At 33.9% G+C, this 18,528-nt stretch overlaps 3 protein-coding genes across 3 annotated transcripts; 2 read left to right on the top strand and 1 right to left on the bottom strand.

The window, feature by feature from the left end:
* Positions 1 to 61: 61 nt before the first annotated feature.
* Positions 62 to 9,090, top strand: LOC105774824 (uncharacterized). The gene is made up of 25 exons (XM_012597397.2): positions 62 to 212; positions 327 to 525; positions 3,738 to 3,958; positions 4,041 to 4,146; positions 4,230 to 4,331; positions 4,483 to 4,539; positions 4,629 to 4,707; positions 4,826 to 4,973; positions 5,128 to 5,251; positions 5,411 to 5,579; positions 5,833 to 5,861; positions 6,006 to 6,178; positions 6,282 to 6,384; positions 6,489 to 6,584; positions 6,674 to 6,726; positions 6,823 to 6,946; positions 7,176 to 7,238; positions 7,365 to 7,424; positions 7,513 to 7,674; positions 7,785 to 7,858; positions 7,941 to 8,034; positions 8,202 to 8,338; positions 8,426 to 8,506; positions 8,594 to 8,699; positions 8,786 to 9,090. The coding sequence occupies exons 2-25, from the start codon at positions 352 to 354 to the stop codon at positions 8,870 to 8,872; spliced, it is 2,622 nt and encodes an 873-aa protein (XP_012452851.1). The 5' UTR covers positions 62 to 212; positions 327 to 351; the 3' UTR covers positions 8,873 to 9,090.
* A 927-nt stretch (positions 9,091 to 10,017) lies between these two features.
* On the top strand, positions 10,018 to 11,936 carry LOC105774814 (60S ribosomal protein L14-1). Its single transcript, XM_012597389.2, has 5 exons — positions 10,018 to 10,147; positions 10,250 to 10,351; positions 11,243 to 11,372; positions 11,462 to 11,574; positions 11,692 to 11,936. Exons 1-5 carry the CDS (start codon positions 10,145 to 10,147, stop codon positions 11,746 to 11,748), a joined length of 405 nt encoding a protein of 134 aa, XP_012452843.1. The 5' UTR covers positions 10,018 to 10,144; the 3' UTR covers positions 11,749 to 11,936.
* Positions 11,937 to 12,191: 255 nt separating this feature from the next.
* Positions 12,192 to 18,394, bottom strand: LOC105774803 (PH, RCC1 and FYVE domains-containing protein 1). The gene is made up of 9 exons (XM_012597379.2): positions 17,898 to 18,394; positions 17,140 to 17,226; positions 16,449 to 16,538; positions 16,214 to 16,300; positions 16,022 to 16,120; positions 13,706 to 15,748; positions 13,443 to 13,589; positions 13,012 to 13,340; positions 12,192 to 12,748 (listed from the first exon to the last, which is right to left on the bottom strand). The coding sequence occupies exons 1-9, from the start codon at positions 17,943 to 17,945 to the stop codon at positions 12,565 to 12,567; spliced, it is 3,114 nt and encodes a 1,037-aa protein (XP_012452833.1). The 5' UTR covers positions 17,946 to 18,394; the 3' UTR covers positions 12,192 to 12,564.
* Between the last annotated feature and the right edge of the window lie 134 nt (positions 18,395 to 18,528).

Here is an 18,528-nt window from a genome sequence, read left to right as displayed (position 1 = left end):
AACCATCCTCCAATAATTTGAGATAATATTTTTAATGACAATTTTTATGTGCGTGAATTATTTTTAAGTAAATGATAATATATATTTTAATAAGTCTTGCTGCTCCTCGATGGTGATTTTTAACATTTTTTTCCTATATATATGACCTTGGGGAAAGCAATAAGGAATCCATTGGCCGTTTTTCTTGGCTTTACTCTCCTAGCCATTTAAACGTAGGTTTTAAGTTCTTTGTAGTTTTTCCTCAAACATGGCAGCTGCATTTCAAATTTTCACTTTTTGACGAAAAATGATAGTTTGGGTCGGGTGTTTTTTGGACGTAAATGCAGGTAAAGCAGTGTACCGGCGGCAGTGATGGGAGTGGCGGTGATCGGAGGTGGGATAAAAGGGTTGGTTTCGGCCTACGTACTGGCCAAAGCCGGCGTGGACGCGGTGGTTTACGAGAAAGAAGAACAATTAGGCGGCTATGCAAAGACTGTTAACTTCGACGCCCTTGATTTAGACCTTGGCTTCTTGTTTCTCGATCCAGTAAGGCCTTTTTCTTTGTTTATTATTATTATTAAATAAGCATACAATAAAACCAAGTATTTCCTTTTTAATTATAATATCTAAAATTTATTTAAATATTAAAATTATACAAACTCGCCATTTTTCTCTTCATATTACATTATAAAAACAGTGTTCTTTTTTAAAACACAAATAATTTATCCAAGTTTACTTTCTATTCAATATTTGAAAGAATTTCGACAAAAATAATCTTATAACTCGCCAAGTAATTTTATTTGTACTAACCCAAAATTCCTAAGAGCATCAAACATTTTTCTTCACATTTTTTTGACAAGATATAACGTAATAATTGCTCACTTTATGTTTTAATCATGTGATCGAGAATTAATTACTTTCAAATACTACTCATGATAAAAAAATTTTAATTTTGCATGTATTTTATTTATTTATTATTGATCCGGTAATTTAATTAATTAAATTGAGAATTAATTATTTAATCAGTTTTTTTAAAATTAAAACTTTGAATTTTATGTGATGACTTGATGGTTAATAGTGTTCATCGCCTTAGGTGTGGCTTAAGTTTGAGTCACACTAATCACGTTTATTGTTTGGACTTTACTTTATTATTATAGTTCACCAAAAAAATTTTTAAACTTTACCAAATTAAAATACTACCACACTAACCAAATTTTTTCAAAACCCAAAAGCTTTTACTTATAAGTAAATAAATAGTACATGTGTTTTTAAATATTTAAAATATCTAATATTTATCTTTGTAATTAATTAAATTCAATTAATTTTTTATTACTCATTTTAAATGATTTTTTAAATAAATAGAAAATCATACATTTCAAAAAAATTAATTTCAACAAATATTTTGTCTTTGCTTGGCCGTCCACATTTTTTTTATATACTTTAGAAAAATAATGCAATTACATGCACTAATAGTGGGTTGAATTGGCAAACTACAAACACTAAGAGTCCAATTGCCATTAAATACAAATTTGATTGAGTCATTTTCTCAATGACTCATATCATCAAATCGATCAGGTTATTGATTCGTCGGTCCGATTAATCCAATTAAAAATATTAAAAATTTTGGTTCAATTGATCCAACCGATTTACAATCTAATCGGTTCAACATCACTTTTTCGATTAATTCCCTATCCGATCAATTTAATCCGGTTCAATTTAAACGACACTTATTTTGAACCTGATCAAATTAAAATAAATAAATATAATTTTAGTCAAACATTTTATAAATCCAACCCAATTCGGATCCAAGTTTATTTTTAGTTTACATTATTATATCAAATAAAAAATTACAATTATCTTGATTGTGGGGTACTAAGATGGCATTGAAGTACCTTTGGCTCTATTATCCAAGTGGTTTTTTTGGTCGGATAAAAAATTAGCTGATACATCGATTCGAAAAAAGAAGTTAAATAGTTAAAATCAGATTTTTTATTTTAATAATTTATTTAATTAAATCGGATAAATTAAATCAATCACTAATTTAATTATAAAAATACATCGATATTTATAATGAATTTTAATTAAATTTCGAGTTTAAATCAAACCGAATTACTAAACCACTTTCAACATTTTTTTTTTGTCAAACAAAACTTGAAGTCGAAATTTTATTCAAAATGTATCAAATTTCTTTATCTAGTGGCTACTGGCTAGTGCTTCTGTTATGGCGGCTGAACAGGGTTTTTGGTTAGTCCTGGAATTTCTTGACTTTCTGTATTTTGCTTCCTCCATTATGGACAATAGGGCTTCTTTTTATTTATTGTGTATGGTGATTGATCGATAGTGAAATAAAATATATATAAAATTTTATAAATAAAAATGATTATTAAATTGTATTTGTACGCTTGGTGTTATGGTGTACTTTCAGAGTTGGTAATAAGTTTGAATCATTGGGTTAGTATCGATCTTAAAAAAGAAAGTCTAATTGGTTGATTTGTAAACAGTTGAATTAAGCTTGGATATTGTTTTTTTAAATAAGAATGAATTAGTCAGACCGATTCAACCACTGATCCGACTTCTGAAAATCTTGATAAAATGATTAATTATTTTATGTTTGTTATATATAGTACACCCACGATATAAATGAAAATTGAATTATATAACAAATATATTTATATAAAGTTGATATAAAAACAAATAAAATTTTAATTGAAATGGTAAGGTAGAGATTAGGGGTGAAGGCAGAAAATTTTTTTTAGCGGATCGAAATAAAATTTTAGTTTTTACGATAGTAAAAATACAATTTCACCATTTAAATAGCCTATATCTTTATAATTTTTAAAGGATTAAATTAAATTTTTATCATTTTTAGGGAGGGCCAAAATGCAATTTTATCTTTATTAATTTAATTTCTTTTAAATTTAAAAAGCCTTAATAGAAAATTTTCATTTTAGGGGGTCGGAGCCCCTGCCAGCCCCCTTGGCTACGCCCCCGGTAGATGTTAAAAACTATAATGTTTAAAGTTCAAATCCCTACATTTTTCTATATTTTAATTATTATTCAACTAAATTTGTGACCGGTTGACAGAGTTAATATATAGTATAAATATTTATATTATTATGACTGTAACCAGTATTAATTATTAATATTTTAAAGTTATATTTATACAATTTATAGTTTGCCAGTAGGGACTTTTTTTAAAAAAATTAAAATTAATTTTAATAATGAAAAAATATATTAACCTGTCGTTTTACCAGCTCTATTAATTAATCGATGCATTTTAATTTTTATATATATATATATATGTATATATAAATGAATAGCTTCTCTTTGTATTATATAGAATATTAATTATTTGGGAGGGAGCTCACGTCCGTATGTGTACGGAAAATGTGAGCCGACTCATTATTATAATAATTATAATTATTTAAAATTTTAAATAATTAATTAAAATTTCATAAAAATTAAAGAACATTTTAAAATTTATAAAATAATTCAATATTTTTATAAATTTTCGATTTTTATTAGTTTTGAACGATTTATTCAAGGTCGGTTTACTTCTATATCTAGAGCGATCAACGGATCCGATTCAATTCAAATAACACTTGTTAAGATCATGGAAACAAATGCATGGATTCTATTGTTATGAATTCAAACACTTTTTTTTTTTTTAATGTTTTTGATGAAGCTATTTTAGATATGTTTGTAGTATACGAAACAATGCATGAAATTTATTAATTTTATGAAAAAAAACATGACAGGCAAGATATGCCACACTGTTGAATATGTTCGACTGCCTTGGTGTTGATGTAGAAACATCCGATGTTTCATTCTCTGTAAGCCATGACAAAGGCAACAATGGCTATGAATGGTGCAGCCAATATGGATTTTCCAATTACTTTGCTCAAAAGAAGAAACTGTTGAACCCTTTCAATTGGCAAAGCCTCAGAGAGATCATCAAATTCGGCAATGATGTCGAAAGGTCAGCTATTGCCTCTTCTGAGTTATCTTACATTAGTACATGTTTTTATCAAATGAAACATTTTGGACTTTGTGTGTTGCAGTTACCTTGGATCACTTGAGAACAACCCAGACATTGATCGTACTGAGACCTTGGGACAGTTTATAAACTCAAAGGGCTACTCTGAAAATTTTCAAAACACTTATCTGGTGAGTATTTTATCTCATTATTGAGGGTTTTTTTTATATTAATTATGGGAATTAATCAATGGAAAATATTGAAATTTGAGTAGGCTCCTATATGTGGTTCAATGTGGTCAAGCTCCAAGGAAGATGTTATGAGCTTTTCAGCTTTTTCCATCCTTTCATTTTGCCGTACTCATCATTTGTACCAGGTGTTTGATTATTTTCCTAAATGCATACTACTTAGTCTTTATATATATGGCTATCATATTGTAGGCTTAATTTGCATAAGACTCTTCCTATATAAAACCCAATGTGTCGGTTTCGTTTGTTGATCTTTTTGTTTTCCTTTTCCATCTTCAGCTATTTGGGCAGCCACAGTGGTTGACTATCAAAGGGCACTCACATTTTGTTAAAAGGGTGAGCATTTTTCTAGTTTCCTAAACTCTCCACTTAAGATTCTATTGATGTAAGCTAATTACAAGTATATACCAACTCAATGAAATCAGGTTAGGGAAGTGCTGGAGACTAAAGGTTGTCAATTTAAACTAGGTTGTGAAGTACAATCTGTTTTGCCTGTTGATAATGGTGAGTGTTTGCCTTGAAAACCGTCCATCGTTCAATATTTACCAGGAAAAATATGAAGTTTTTCATATCAGAGATTTTACAGACCTCTAAGGATAGTTGTGTATAAATGGATGGACAGATACCACCATGGTCTGTGGAGATGGTTTCCAAGAAACTTACAATGGATGCATAATGGCTGTCGATGCTCCCACTGCCCTAAAATTATTAGGAAACCAAGCAACATTTGAAGAAACAAGAGTACTGGGTGCTTTCCAATATGCTACCAGGTACTAAAATTTGTACTCCCTCGTTGATCTGTATGCCTTCGAACGTCTCAAAATTAATATGCATGTATAATCTAATCTATTTTGCATGTTCTTCAGTTTATTTAAAGTGAGCTACTAAAATTCATGAAATCTAATCAATTGTTTCTCTTGGCAGTGATATTTTCCTTCACCAGGACAGTACTTTAATGCCACAAAACAAATCAGCTTGGAGTGCATTGAATTTTCTCAATGGTAGCAAAAATAATGCATTCTTAACATACTGGCTCAATGCACTACAGGTATGTCAAAAAATTAAGTTTGCTAATATTGCCTAACATCTACGGAAGCATAGAAGATTCTTGTCAGATGCCATTTGTTTCATCAGAATTACTAAAATACTTGGTTGTTTATCAAGTTATAACTTGAGTAATGCTGACAGGTTCTTATTCTTTTTTCAGAATATTGGGAAAACAAGTGAGCCATTTTTTGTGACTGTCAATCCAGACCATACCCCAAAGAATACCTTACTTAAGTGGTCAACCGGCCATGCAATTCCCTCTGTTGCTGCATCAAAAGCTTCACTTGAGCTTGGTCAGATTCAGGGAAAGAGAGGAATCTGGTTCTGTGGTGAGATTTTTCCTCATGAAATTAGTTAACATTTTGGACCAAAATTTTGGGGAAAAGTAAATTATCAAGGGATGAAACTAGCTCTTTTAGTACTCTTCTACTAGCTATAGATTAGTGAAGTATTATTGCTACTGTCATTGTGCTGAGATTTTATATTCCTTGTGTTCTAAAACCTTCATTAGCTGTCATTATAAGATAATAAAGCATCATGTCACCTGCCTTTCATCTGAGTATCTGTTTACAATTATTTCAGGCTATGACTTCAATCAGGATGAACTAAAGGTACCTACCTAGTAATTTATGCTTATTTTTAACTCTTACTTATGATTCAATTTTATTTCAGCAAGATAAATTCCTTTAGTTTAGGCTGCAATGAAAGTACAAGAATCCACAAAGCATTTTTCTAAGGTGCTCTTTTTTTCTCAGGCTGGTATGGATGCTGCACATGGTATCTTGGGAAAGCATTCTTCTGTTTTGGACAGTCCAAAGAATATGTCACCATCTTTACCAAAGAATATGTCACCCTCTTTCATGGAAACAACGGCACGCCTCTTTGTTACTAAATTCTTTCAACAATATATATCTATGGGCTGCGTAATGTGAGTTCTTAAATATTATCACTCAATGTTTTAAGCATTTTGTTAGTTCACTGCATGTTTTTCTACTTGAATTTGACACAATTGACCATGTGGCTATCATCAGTTTCTTAGAGGAAGGAGGCAGAATTTTCACTTTCAAAGGAAACATGGAAAAGTGTCCTCTTAAAACAGTTCTGAAAGTGCATAATCCTCAGTTTTACTGGAGGGTACACACCACACATTACTTAATCTTAATTCAGTTGGTTTAGTTGTTAATATTAAACTCTATTGTCACGTTTGCTTATGAGAATTATATGTGCTTTCCCCCCAGATCATGAAAGAAGCTGATATAGGCCTTGCAGACGCATATATCCATGGAGATTTTTCTTTTCTTGATGAAAATGATGGCCTTCTTAATCTTTTCCGGGTAAGAAAAGGTTATCAAGATCTGTGCCTATACATACAATAAATTAGGTTAGTTATGATTTATCATAATCTTCATTGATAACTTTGCAGATTCTTGTTGCCAATAAAGAGAACTCAGCTGCCTCAGGGTCGAATAAAAGAAGGTTCATTATAAGCTTGAAGAAGAATATAGATTGCAATACTGGTAGAATCCATAAATAAAATCGGTTTATTAAGCATGGACATTTATTTGGTTGCAGGACTTGGTGGTCACCTGCTCTGTTAACAGCTAGTATATCATCTGCAAAGTATTTTGTGAAGCATCTCTTGAGACAGAATACTATTACACAAGCTCGTAGGAACATTTCTCGTCATTATGATCTGGTAAGTGATCATGACTCCAATTTCAACGTATTAGAACGCCATATTGATTATTCAACCTCCAACATGTTATTTTTATTACACAGTTGCAAACTCTATCCGGATAACTCTTTGTTAAGGAACTAGTTGTCTTTGTAATTTGGTGTTACCTAGTACTACCGACGTAAAAGACTATTTGCTATTGGATTTATCAAATCAAAGCTAACTAATTCCCTGCTAATTGTGTTTGCAGAGTAATGAACTTTTCTCTCTATACTTGGGCAAAATGATGCAATACTCTTCTGGAGTCTTTAGGGTCAGTTTCCCAACTTCTATGATTTTTCTTCTTTTAAAGTGTATGAACAAAGGACTTGTTTTCCATGTCATGTTGGGATTTTATCCTTTTCGAGATTTGTGACACTAATATTAAGTTGCTTTACAGACAGGAGAAGAACATTTGGACGTTGCACAGCGAAGAAAAATCAGTTCTCTAATTGAGAAAGTGAGAATCCATGATGGTCTAATCCGTATTCTTCATTTTCCTTTGCTATGATCATTTATTTGATTGAGTTGTTTTCTGATACATACAGACAAGGATAGAGAAATGGCATGAAGTTCTCGACATTGGGTGCGGTTGGGGAAGCTTAGCTATTGAAACTGTGAAAAGAACAGGATGCAAATATACTGGCATCACTCTATCAGAACAGCAACTGGAATATGCTCAAGAAAAAGTGAAGGAAGCTGGACTCGAGGTATCCATGTCTGAAAATAACTTCTGTCTGCAAACTTCTTGTTCTTTTAGACTTAGTGAAAAAATAATCTGCACCTTCTTTTCCCATATTTAACAAGTTCTTATCATCAGGATAACATCAAAATACTTCTCTGTGACTATCGCCAGTTACCTAAGGAACACCAATTTGACAGAATCATATCTGTGTAAGTTATAAATTCCCTCAGTTAACTATAATTAGTAATTACATGTCATATAGTTTTAACATTGTGCAATTATATTCTTTAGAGAGATGGTAGAACATGTTGGTGAAGAATATATTGAGGAATTTTACAGATGCTGTGATCAATTACTGAAAGAAGATGGACTTTTCGTTCTACAGGTAATGTTAAAATGGTGAAAATAGTACTGTTGCCTTTGTATTAGCTTTTATAGTAACTTCAAAACTCCAATTATCTGTTCTTCATTGCTTATTTTTCTACAATATTAGGCCAAAACAATTCATTAATGTCCAAGAGTGGTCTTTTGTTTTGTATTTTTTTTTTTCAGTTCATATCTATCCCAGAGGAGCTTTCCAAAGAAATCCAGCAAACAGCTGGTTTTCTTAAGGAATATATATTCCCTGGTGGAACCCTGCTTTCTTTGGATAGGAATTTATCAGCCATGGCTGCTGCAACAAGATTCAGGTAACATCCATTGTTGTTTAGACAAATCAATCATGCTTTGTCCTTTGTTCTACAACACAAATTGATCAAAGATTATTGTGAGTGCAGTGTGGAGCATGTGGAAAACATAGGAATGAGTTATTACCACACACTGAGATGGTGGAGAAAACTTTTCCTGGAAAACACAAGGTATTTACACATTGTGCCGATTTCGATTCGCACAGAAATCATCTTTGGGGTTCAATGAAAACTAACATATTCTTGTTTCCTCCTCAGCAAAGTTCTGGCTTTGGGGTTCGACGAGAAGTTCATGCGGACATGGGAATACTATTTTGATTACTGTGCTGCTGGTTTTAAGACAGGAACCCTTACAGATTACCAGGTAAAACTCCATACATATCTGTTAATGCAATGTGAATCTAAGATGTTAAAGCTAAGATATTAATCCCTTGGTGTATGTGATTGCAGGTTGTATTTTCGCGAGCTGGTAATTTCGGTACACTTGGAGATCCATACAAAGGTTTCCGTTCTGCATATTCCTTCATGGATGATTGAACAAAGTGTTTGAATATATGATCACCATACAATGATTCAACCAGCTGGATCAAACTGGTACCAGTGTTTACCTAGTCCCCTGCTTTTGTTTACTTATGGTTTTCGTTTCGTTGCGAAAAAGAAATAAGCAAATAATGTATGTTAATAATGAAATGTTTGTATCTGGTATATCTATGCTGGTTGGATATTATGTATGGAGATCTGTTTCTTTTTAAGAATTGTTGCCTGGTTCATAACTTATACATGACATGAATGCATGCATGCATGTATATGTCTCGAGATTTTGAGTGCTAACATAATACCGCACTCTGTTCAAAATGTCTGGATACCATTACATGACATGAATATGACTGAACAATTGATGTCCAGACCTAAATTTTTAAAAAATGACATGAACATGATGACACTAAGAAGTTACAAAATACACCATTCCTTTGGATTCTAGCTCAATGGCAACGCCATTGCTTTGCATTCGCCTTGTCATTTTGTTTTGGTCAAATTTTGATATCAGTCCTTATACTTGAGTGAATTTTGAGATTTAGTCAATGTAATTAAAAAAGTATTTTTACATTTTCGATATAAAAATCCTAGTTCAATAGTTGACATTCAAGAGTGAATTCAGGAATTATGTATCAAGAGGGTCGAGATAAATTTATAAAATTTTAGAGGGGCCAAAGCTAAAAAAAATATTGAAAAGTCTTAAATTGAATTATTAATTTTTTGAAATGGCCACAAAAGATAATTTTCCATTTAATCAAAAGCCTAAAATGACGTAAATTGAAGTATTACTTTTGAGAGGGCCCGAATTGAAAATTTTCCATTAATCAATCGCCTTTATTATGATCCAAAACAAAAGAAATTTATTATTAACTGAGTAATGGTAAGCAAATTTTGATGAAATATTAATGAGGTTAACGATTAAAATTAATTTTAATTTGTTTAAGTATAAAATCTAAATCTATAATTTTAAAAAATTAAAAAATTTAAAGTTTCATGTCATCATATCTTAATAGAATTCAAGTTCAGAAAGATATCGAGAAAATTTACCAAATTTCAGAATTAGTGTGAAAAATTCAAGGACCAAATTAAAACATATTACCAAGTTTAAGGACTAAATATCGATTTATCCCAAAAAAACCTAGTTGACCAACGTTTAAGAATCCTCTATTAAATCACCCTATACTATATATAAACCCTAACTCCTCTATTTTAATTCCCTCTCCGCCACTCTCTTCCATCTCCAACACTATCACACACAAACAAACACCAAAAATGGTGAGTTTTTTTTTTTCTCCAATATCTACTAAAGTTACTAGTTTTTTCCATGTTTCTTAGTCTTTTACCTGCATTTTTAATTTTTTTCTTTGATTCTTGCAGCCGTTCAAGAGATACGTCGAGATCGGGAGAGTGGCTCTCGTTAACTACGGCAAAGACTACGGCAAGTTGGTCGTCATCGTTGATGTCGTCGACCAGAACAGGGTATGTTTCTTTTTTTTCCCCAGATTTTATACAGAATATGGCATTTTGCTTTTTTATCTTTTTGTAGTCAATATATAATGGGTGTTTTAAGGGGGAATTTCAATGTTTGCATCATGAGTTTTAGGGTTTCTAAGGGATTTTGTTCCTTAGATTGATTTTAATTTGGGTTTTTTGTTTCTCTAGAGTTTGGATAAAAATGGATTCTCAATGTTTATATTTTTATTTCATGGGCGAATTGATGCAGAAATGAATCTGCCTTGTGCCATGTGCTATTTTCAAGGTTTTTAGAACCGGACTGGTGGTTGAATCAGTCAAGCGACCCTTCTGTCTGGCTTGATTGAATAAATCATTAAAAAATTCATAAAAACATTAAAAATCTGGTTCAACCTCTTCGTACCAGTTCCTGGGTCAATTGGTTCAATGCCCCACTCCAGACCGCTACCTTGGTCAGTTCGATCCGGTTCAAACAACCTTAGGTATTTTAAGACCTGTGCTAACCCTAAGTTCTTGGACTTGGGAGAGAATGTTGGATATAAGTATGTTTTAAGATTGCATGATAATTTTTGCCGTATATTTGGAGGGTCAGGACTGTGTTACCCATCTCGGATTTGAGGTGTTTGTGTCTGACAAGGATACCTCGAGAAGAAAACTGAAACATTCGGAGAAAAACATCAGTCTAACTTTATATGGATCAGGTGTGAATGTTTGTTACTGCATTCGTTGACCCGGTTAATAATGGTACATATATGCATGCCATTGTACATGATTAGCAATGTTAGCTTAGAGAAAGGAAAAATGTGGAGCTTTATCAGCCAACGAGTCTAGTTGAAGTCCTATAGGTGTTATTTGGAGATGTGCGTGTAAGAAGTGACTGTATTTTTAATGTGGCAGGCACTTGTTGATGCCCCGGATATGGTAAGAGGCCAAATGAACTTCAAGAGGCTTACATTGACAGATATCACAATTGACATTCCCCGTGTTCCCAAGAAGAAGACATTGATCGAAGCTATGGAGAAGGCCGGTAAGGACGACGACAGCTTTCACCAGCATTTGTAATGTTGTTTCTTGAAGATATGTTTTCTTTCTTATCACTCTTATGTTAACTTGCAGATGTTAAGAACAAATGGGAAAGTAGCTCGTGGGGTAGAAAGTTGATTGTCCAGAAGAGAAGAGCATCTCTCAACGACTTTGATAGGTTCAAGCTTATGTTGGCTAAGATCAAGGTCAGTTTCCGATACACCCCCTATTGTGTCTACCCGTTTTATACCAGAGTTCTTTTCTTGAAAGCACTTCCTCAAAACTTCAATCGAAGCTTGACGAGCTGTAATACGGTTTTGCAGAGGTCCGGAGTCATCAAGCAAGAACTTGCTAAGCTGAAAAAGGAGAATGCATCTTGAATTTGATATTGAATCATGGATTTTTGTTAGTTTTTGTCATCAAACATTCTGCAGGTTGTTCTTTTTTGTAATTTTTTCTTTTATTTACAAATGATTAAAAAGATTAAGATTAGTTGAGAGATCTTTGTTTGCTATATTACATATTTTATAGTGAGTTTAATAGCAGGATATTGCTTTGCTTGCTGCAATTTTTCTTATCAAAATTCTGGTATTTTCTTTATATTCCCTTTATAGCATAATGAAAAATAAGACACGTAAGCTGTTTAAGTTTATAAGCTTCAAAATAAAAAGTTTTGATCTATTGTTTAGACAAACTCGAGCTGCTCAAGCTAGATATCGAGTTAATTATCTTACCTTAGTTTATGTGTGTATATATATGTATATAAGTTTTGCTGATAATAAATATTAACCATTCATTCATTCTATTTTCCTATACATATGTATTTGTGTATATAAAAGCATGCATTTATAAAGTAATAAAACAGTGTCCAATACAACCAAGCATTTGGTTTAAATGATTGATACATGATCAAAACAAAAAGAATAAGAAACAAAGAATGAGTAACAAACAGTTAAATGTACCTTCTTTTCTTCCCTTAATGGAAATGGTGTCTCTGGAGAGAGCGAGGAGTTGTTTCTTTGCCTGTAAAGTGATGGAAATTCCTTGTATCCTAATTTATCCATTAGCTAAATCTTTTTTTTCTAAAACCGAATACATCCGCTAATTGTTGATCCGTAATATTGCTGCAATCGCGAATCAAGATAGCCACTTGATATTTTTTCTATTCTACATTACCAAGTTTTATGAAACTAAGTTTAAGGAGGAGGTGCTGCTTCTGTGGTTTCATCAACAACTGGTGGTGGTGGTGGTGGTGGTTGAGTAAGGGATGATGCCGTTGAAGAAGCCGATTTAGTTGCATGTGGACTGTACCTTTTAAGCACCCTATCTTTATTTTTGCTCCACCATTCTTCAGCTTGTGTCTCATCAAACCTTCGTTTGCTGTGAAAAGAAAAAGAATGTTGAAGTCGATATAAGGCAGTGAGATTAAGACCTCATCATGCAAATCAATAGGTGTCCATGGTACAATTCTCATGTGTATGTTCGTGTCTGTGCGATGCATGTATATGCAAAATTGAGTGTGAGACAAAGATGTGGAGCTATTTCAGAACTTGTTCTACATATCCAACCATGTTTACCTGCAGTAAGATTGTAAGCAAAAAAAAAAAAAATCTATAACTTGCCCTGAACCTGTCTAAAAGTACCTGAATCTAACTCGTCTGAAGATCTTCCCTCCATTTCGATGATTAACATAAGTGATGTACACTCCAGGTTCGAATTGCTCGGTAATTTCCTTTTCTACACCACCTCTAACCGCTGAAGCCTCGGATGATCTTGATTCGTTTTCTGAGCTATAGTTAGATGGGACAGCTGTGGTGTCCACACTATACTCCATCCTCTGATCATTTGAAGACTCCATTGATGCTTCATTTGTTCCATGAGTTTTTAAGAATGCTTCAGCTTGTGTATTTATAGCTTTAAGGGTTTCACTTTCAGAAACTTCAGAAGGCAACCTCTCTATTATTTCCTTCAACTGTATAACAATATCAAATTGTACTATCAGTAGGTATCGTTGTAGATGGTGCCGGTTTATGTCAAAAGGCAAACTGAAATGTTGAGTTAAAACTTAATGTACCTGATCTGTGATGGATTTCACAACTTCCTTGGCCTCTTTAAACTTGGATGATTCCTTTGCAGCATATGAAGCATGTTCTTGAGCATTTTTCCGTAGTTTCAGAATCTCCGTGTCTTGCGTACCACATTTCTGCTTCAAACTTTTTAACTGTAATCACTCAAAAAGTAGAGAAAAAGAAATTACTTTTGATAGCAAGCTGCATGGATAACACAAGCAGTGTGTAATGATCATAACAGAACAGCAAATAGGTATATCACTGGTACTTGATTTTGCAGTTTTGACACTTCTTGGTTCAGAAGTTCATTTGACTTCCTCAGGCTTTCGATAACGTTCTTTGAAAATGTATTTGTACTGGAGCGTGGAGGACTTGGTCGCCTTGAGTACGGTGAGCTAGATCTTGAGTTAATAGGGGACTGAGCTGGTGGCGTTGCTGGAGGAGTAGCCGGTCTAAAAGCATTTTGAAAAGCAACAAATGTACTTGGAAGTCCGACTTCTCTTAGCTGTAAAGTCGATGGGACTTGGGAACCTCGCATTTGAGAAGCAGCATCGAATCGAGTCCCGGGTTTACCTGTCATTATCTCAAGGTATTTGACCAGTTCTGTGTTGGGAGAGAGCAAAAGCCTGGAAGACCTTATCTCTCCTCTATCTAATCTTTCCCTGCCATCAATTGAGGGACGTGGACCAGCAGATTTTCTATTCAAATTTGAAGCATTACCAACTTCAGCAGATTTCAGTTTTATGTAGCAAGCATCGCAAACACGATGAGGTTTTCCAGGAGTTGGAGCCAATGCTGCTTTCAATGCTTTCTTGGAACTGCAAGCATGGCAATGCACCAGTCCGCAATTGTAACAATTGTGCCTCTTTCTAGTGAAACCAAATGCCTGCCGGCAGCCCGAGCAAACCGACTGGTCAGCACCCGAGACCCATTTATGGATGCATATACAGGAAGTGAAGTTTGAACCACATGATATATTTTTGACATGTCTATCCTTCAATGATTCAATCAGTGTTGGAGTTCTTCTATCTTCTATGTCACCATGTCCTAGTCTTCCATTGGCACCTCTTCCCCAAGTGAATACTTCACTTCTTGATGTCAGTACAGCAACGTGATATGCTCCGCAAGAAATTTCTTCCACGAATTCACCTACCAGTTTTTCTTGTACCAGGCATGGTAATTTTCCATCAGAACCTGGGTTGCCTAGTTGACCATATGCAGTACCCCCCATGGTAAAAACATGACCTGATGAAGTAAGTGCAACTGTAATAGTATGTCCGCAGGCTAGCTGGTGGAAGTTGTAGTCGATTAGTGAAGAGACGCAGGTTGGAAGTAGATAAGTTTCTTTATTTCCATGACCCAGCCGGTGTTTATCGCCATCACCCCAGGTGAACAACTTTCTCGATGAAATGTTAGCACCAGACTGGCCTGAAACCTCGACAATAGCTGCTGTATGCCATACCCCACATGCAACTTTAATAGTCTTTAGGCCATTCAACAGTTGAACTTCTTTTGGATATGCAGCACTTTCCCTATCTCCATGGCCCAAAACACCAAATGTTCCATCGCCGAATGTAAATAGCTTGCCATTAGAAGTTGCCAGAGCTGAATGCCAAGTGCCGCATGCGATGGATAAGACTTGCAGTCCTTCTAATGCCCCAGAAACTCTCTTTGGGATCCAATGGCTAACATCGGTGCCATGGCCAAGGAGTCTAGCATTATGAGTACCATCACCCCAAGTGAATAAATCACCAGCTGTAGATACAACACATGTATGATATTCTCCGGATGCAACAAATTCCACATTAGTTACTGCCAAGAACTCAACTAATCGAGGGCGGCTAAAGTCTTTTTCAATTCCATGGCCAAGTCTTCCACCTGATTCCTCACCCCAGGTGAAAACTTCACCCTGCTTTGTTACGAGAGCAATATGTCTTACACCGCAAGCTATCTGATGAACATCAAGGACTACATTTGATTCCAAGGGCTTAGGAGTTAGCACATCGATTTTTGGTGAAACTGCGCTTACAGTCCCATCTGATCCATCAGCCCAAACGTCTCCCCATACATAAACATCACCTAATGATTCTATGTCATCTGGACCCCCAGATCCAACACTTGAACAGCTAGGAGTGCTTGAAACACTAATTCGGAAACCATCTGCACCACTAGATCTCACCTGCATACTTGCACGTTCTGACCCCGCATCTGAGCCCCCAAGATCTATAGACGCACTACTGCTGGCAATACTAGGGCTGAAATCTAGAGCTACACCAAATGGGCGACCATTTTGAAAGAAACCGTCTTGTAGCTGTCACAAATGATATTGAAGTCAGTCAATAAAGATACAAGTCTAGTGAACAAGCAACAAATATAGGCATACATTCACTAAACTCTTGTAACTATAATGGACGCTCGTCCTGTATACATCATCCAAAAGACCGTATCAGATGCAATTTTTAGTTATTCTTTCCTAGAAATATGTCAGACAGATTGCTCCACTGTAAATCAGGGCAAAGCTCTCTCCTAATCGATGAAGTTACAGTTCTGTTATATGCATATGTATGTGGAAAGCAGAACTCACATCACTTAAATCACTTTTGGCTCGTCTATTTCGATTTTGTCCAATCAATGCCTTAAGACATGCTAACCACACTTCAGCCTCAGCTTTGTCCTTGCAGATCTATTGAGGTAGACAACAGCAATCACTGTATTCAAATTTACCATTCAACTGAATATAAAATAAATAGCAGATTACCTGATAACTGGTACTAACCAAATCAAGAGATCTGTCACCGTTATTATATAGAAGTGAAAATGACAAGTACTCCTTTTCCGGGCGCAAAAATCTTCTAAAAACAGCCTGTAGAATTTGGCAAACTGTGGTTTTAACCCTTTTTTTTCTTTTCTTTGCATTGAAATCTTAGTGATATGACATAGAAAAATAAGGCTATTTAAACTGCAACATTCACCATTAACTGGGAAAAATGAAAAGCTGAAATTAAACTTACAGTTCTCTGTCCAGGAAGGATACGAGTGACAGAGCTTAATTTCAGATTCTTCTCTTCTCCACGTGATAACCATATTAATGTCGTTTCATCCTGTTAATACAGCTAAAACTGAAATCATATATGCACTTAAGATTACTGAGAGAACTGTATATGCTTTTCTAATGATAGCTGCTTTCTAAGAGAACTCACACACACCCACATGCACATGCATATATGTATTTGTATGACTTAGAGCTACATAAATGCCCATCTTGCTTATCTATGTTACTCGAACTTATTCAAACAAATTATGTGAAGAACTTATCTATAGTTGTTCATCAAACTTAAAATGTCAGCCATCCACTAGGATAAGTTATGACCTTGATTCACACATCATCACAAGTCCAAAACGCTAAACCCAGATGATTGTACTACAACAAAAATCCATATTATAGAACTACAAACACCTTGTCAGTACGTTACTCCGACTCTTCATTTTTACTCATGTCCTATGCATATCTGAACATGAATATGGGAATATAACCTTCTAAAAATCCTCCAAATTTGTAGAAAAACATAGAACATATTAGTGCCAGAACGAACTAGTGTCTAACACTTACATCCAAGTTCGAGTAACATAGAACGATAATGCATTTATTCCACAGCCAAAAGTACATTGATATATAATGAGATTGAAGAGAAAGTAACTCACCGGGGAAAGTCTAAATGCTCGAAACTTAGGTTTTCCTTTACGGCTATATTTGAGTAGTTGAGTGCCCTTTTTCAAAGTAATAATTGCCTTCAAAACAAAGGGTAAGAAATTAAAAATAAACAACACATACAAGTAGATCAAAATCTTTTGGATTATTATAGAATCCTCTTACTTTCATCTAAATATAAACAAACACACACATGAGAAAGGATTTAATTATATCAATGTAAAATTAATTTAGCTGTAGATAGTTTGATCATTTTTTCTACGCTAATCAAATTATTATATTTTATAGTCTATTCATGTAAATTCAAATTGCAAGTAAATGAAGAATGTTTAAACTATTTTCAACTTTTAAACCTCTAAAAATATTATTGATTGGTATTATAGAGATGTTTAATCAATTATAAACTATATATACTATGAGCATGGCACATAAATTTCATATCAATCCATTATATATAGTATTTATTGAGAATATTATTCTTAGATAATGTTAAAATTAGTCATTTAACATATGAAATAAAACATTCAAATTATACAAATATAAATCATACAAAAAATTCAAAAAAAATCTAAATTAATTTTATACTAATTCCTCTCCACTATCATCAAATAAGGGAATTAGTATACAAGCAGACAATATATTTATTTTCTTTCTAAATTTTTCATAATCGGAGAATTCATAAAAGATTTTATTCAAATATCACTTGAATATGAATGCCAAATATGAATACTTAAACAAAAAAGAAAATTACTTGCTCAATGTCGCGTTCAGAATTGCCATAACGAACAAGATCTGCCATTCCATTTAAAAGGAAACCGGGAAAGACGAAGGCACTCAATCATCAGGTAGTGAAATGGCGGCTCCCTTGACCTTGTCTTCATAGATGCATGTGGCCGTTCATCAAACAATCAAAATCCCCAAGTTTACTATACCTTCATCCAAAAAAAACCCACCACTAGTCTTAGATGATCATCAAATGATAATAAGAACCCAAATTTCCAAACTCAAAATACATGATCCCAATGGCTTATTTATTTGAATTAGGATTTGGTTGTTGATTGATTGATGATTTGGTGTGGAAATGGATTGGAGAGAATGAGAAAAAAAAAAAACAGAGTGAGGGAGAAGTGGCGAAATGAGAGGAGAGTAAGTGGTGAAAGGGAGAGAAAGGAGACATTTTCGCTCTTCTTTTCTTGCTCCCAAGTTTTCTTCTTCTAACTAACTTAACCTCCTCCAAATTTTCTTTCTCTTTCCTTTTATTTTCCACTTGGCCAAACATAAAATTCTACTTTTATATAAATACGAGTTAATCTATCAAACATCCTTAAATTATGATCTTAATTTCAATTTAGACCCTAAATTTTAAAATATTTTATATACAT

Source organism: Gossypium raimondii, chromosome 1 (assembly GCF_025698545.1).
Source record: "Gossypium raimondii isolate GPD5lz chromosome 1, ASM2569854v1, whole genome shotgun sequence".
Lineage (NCBI taxonomy): Eukaryota > Viridiplantae > Streptophyta > Magnoliopsida > Malvales > Malvaceae > Gossypium > Gossypium raimondii.
This window is presented reverse-complemented; position numbering and strand designations above follow the sequence as displayed.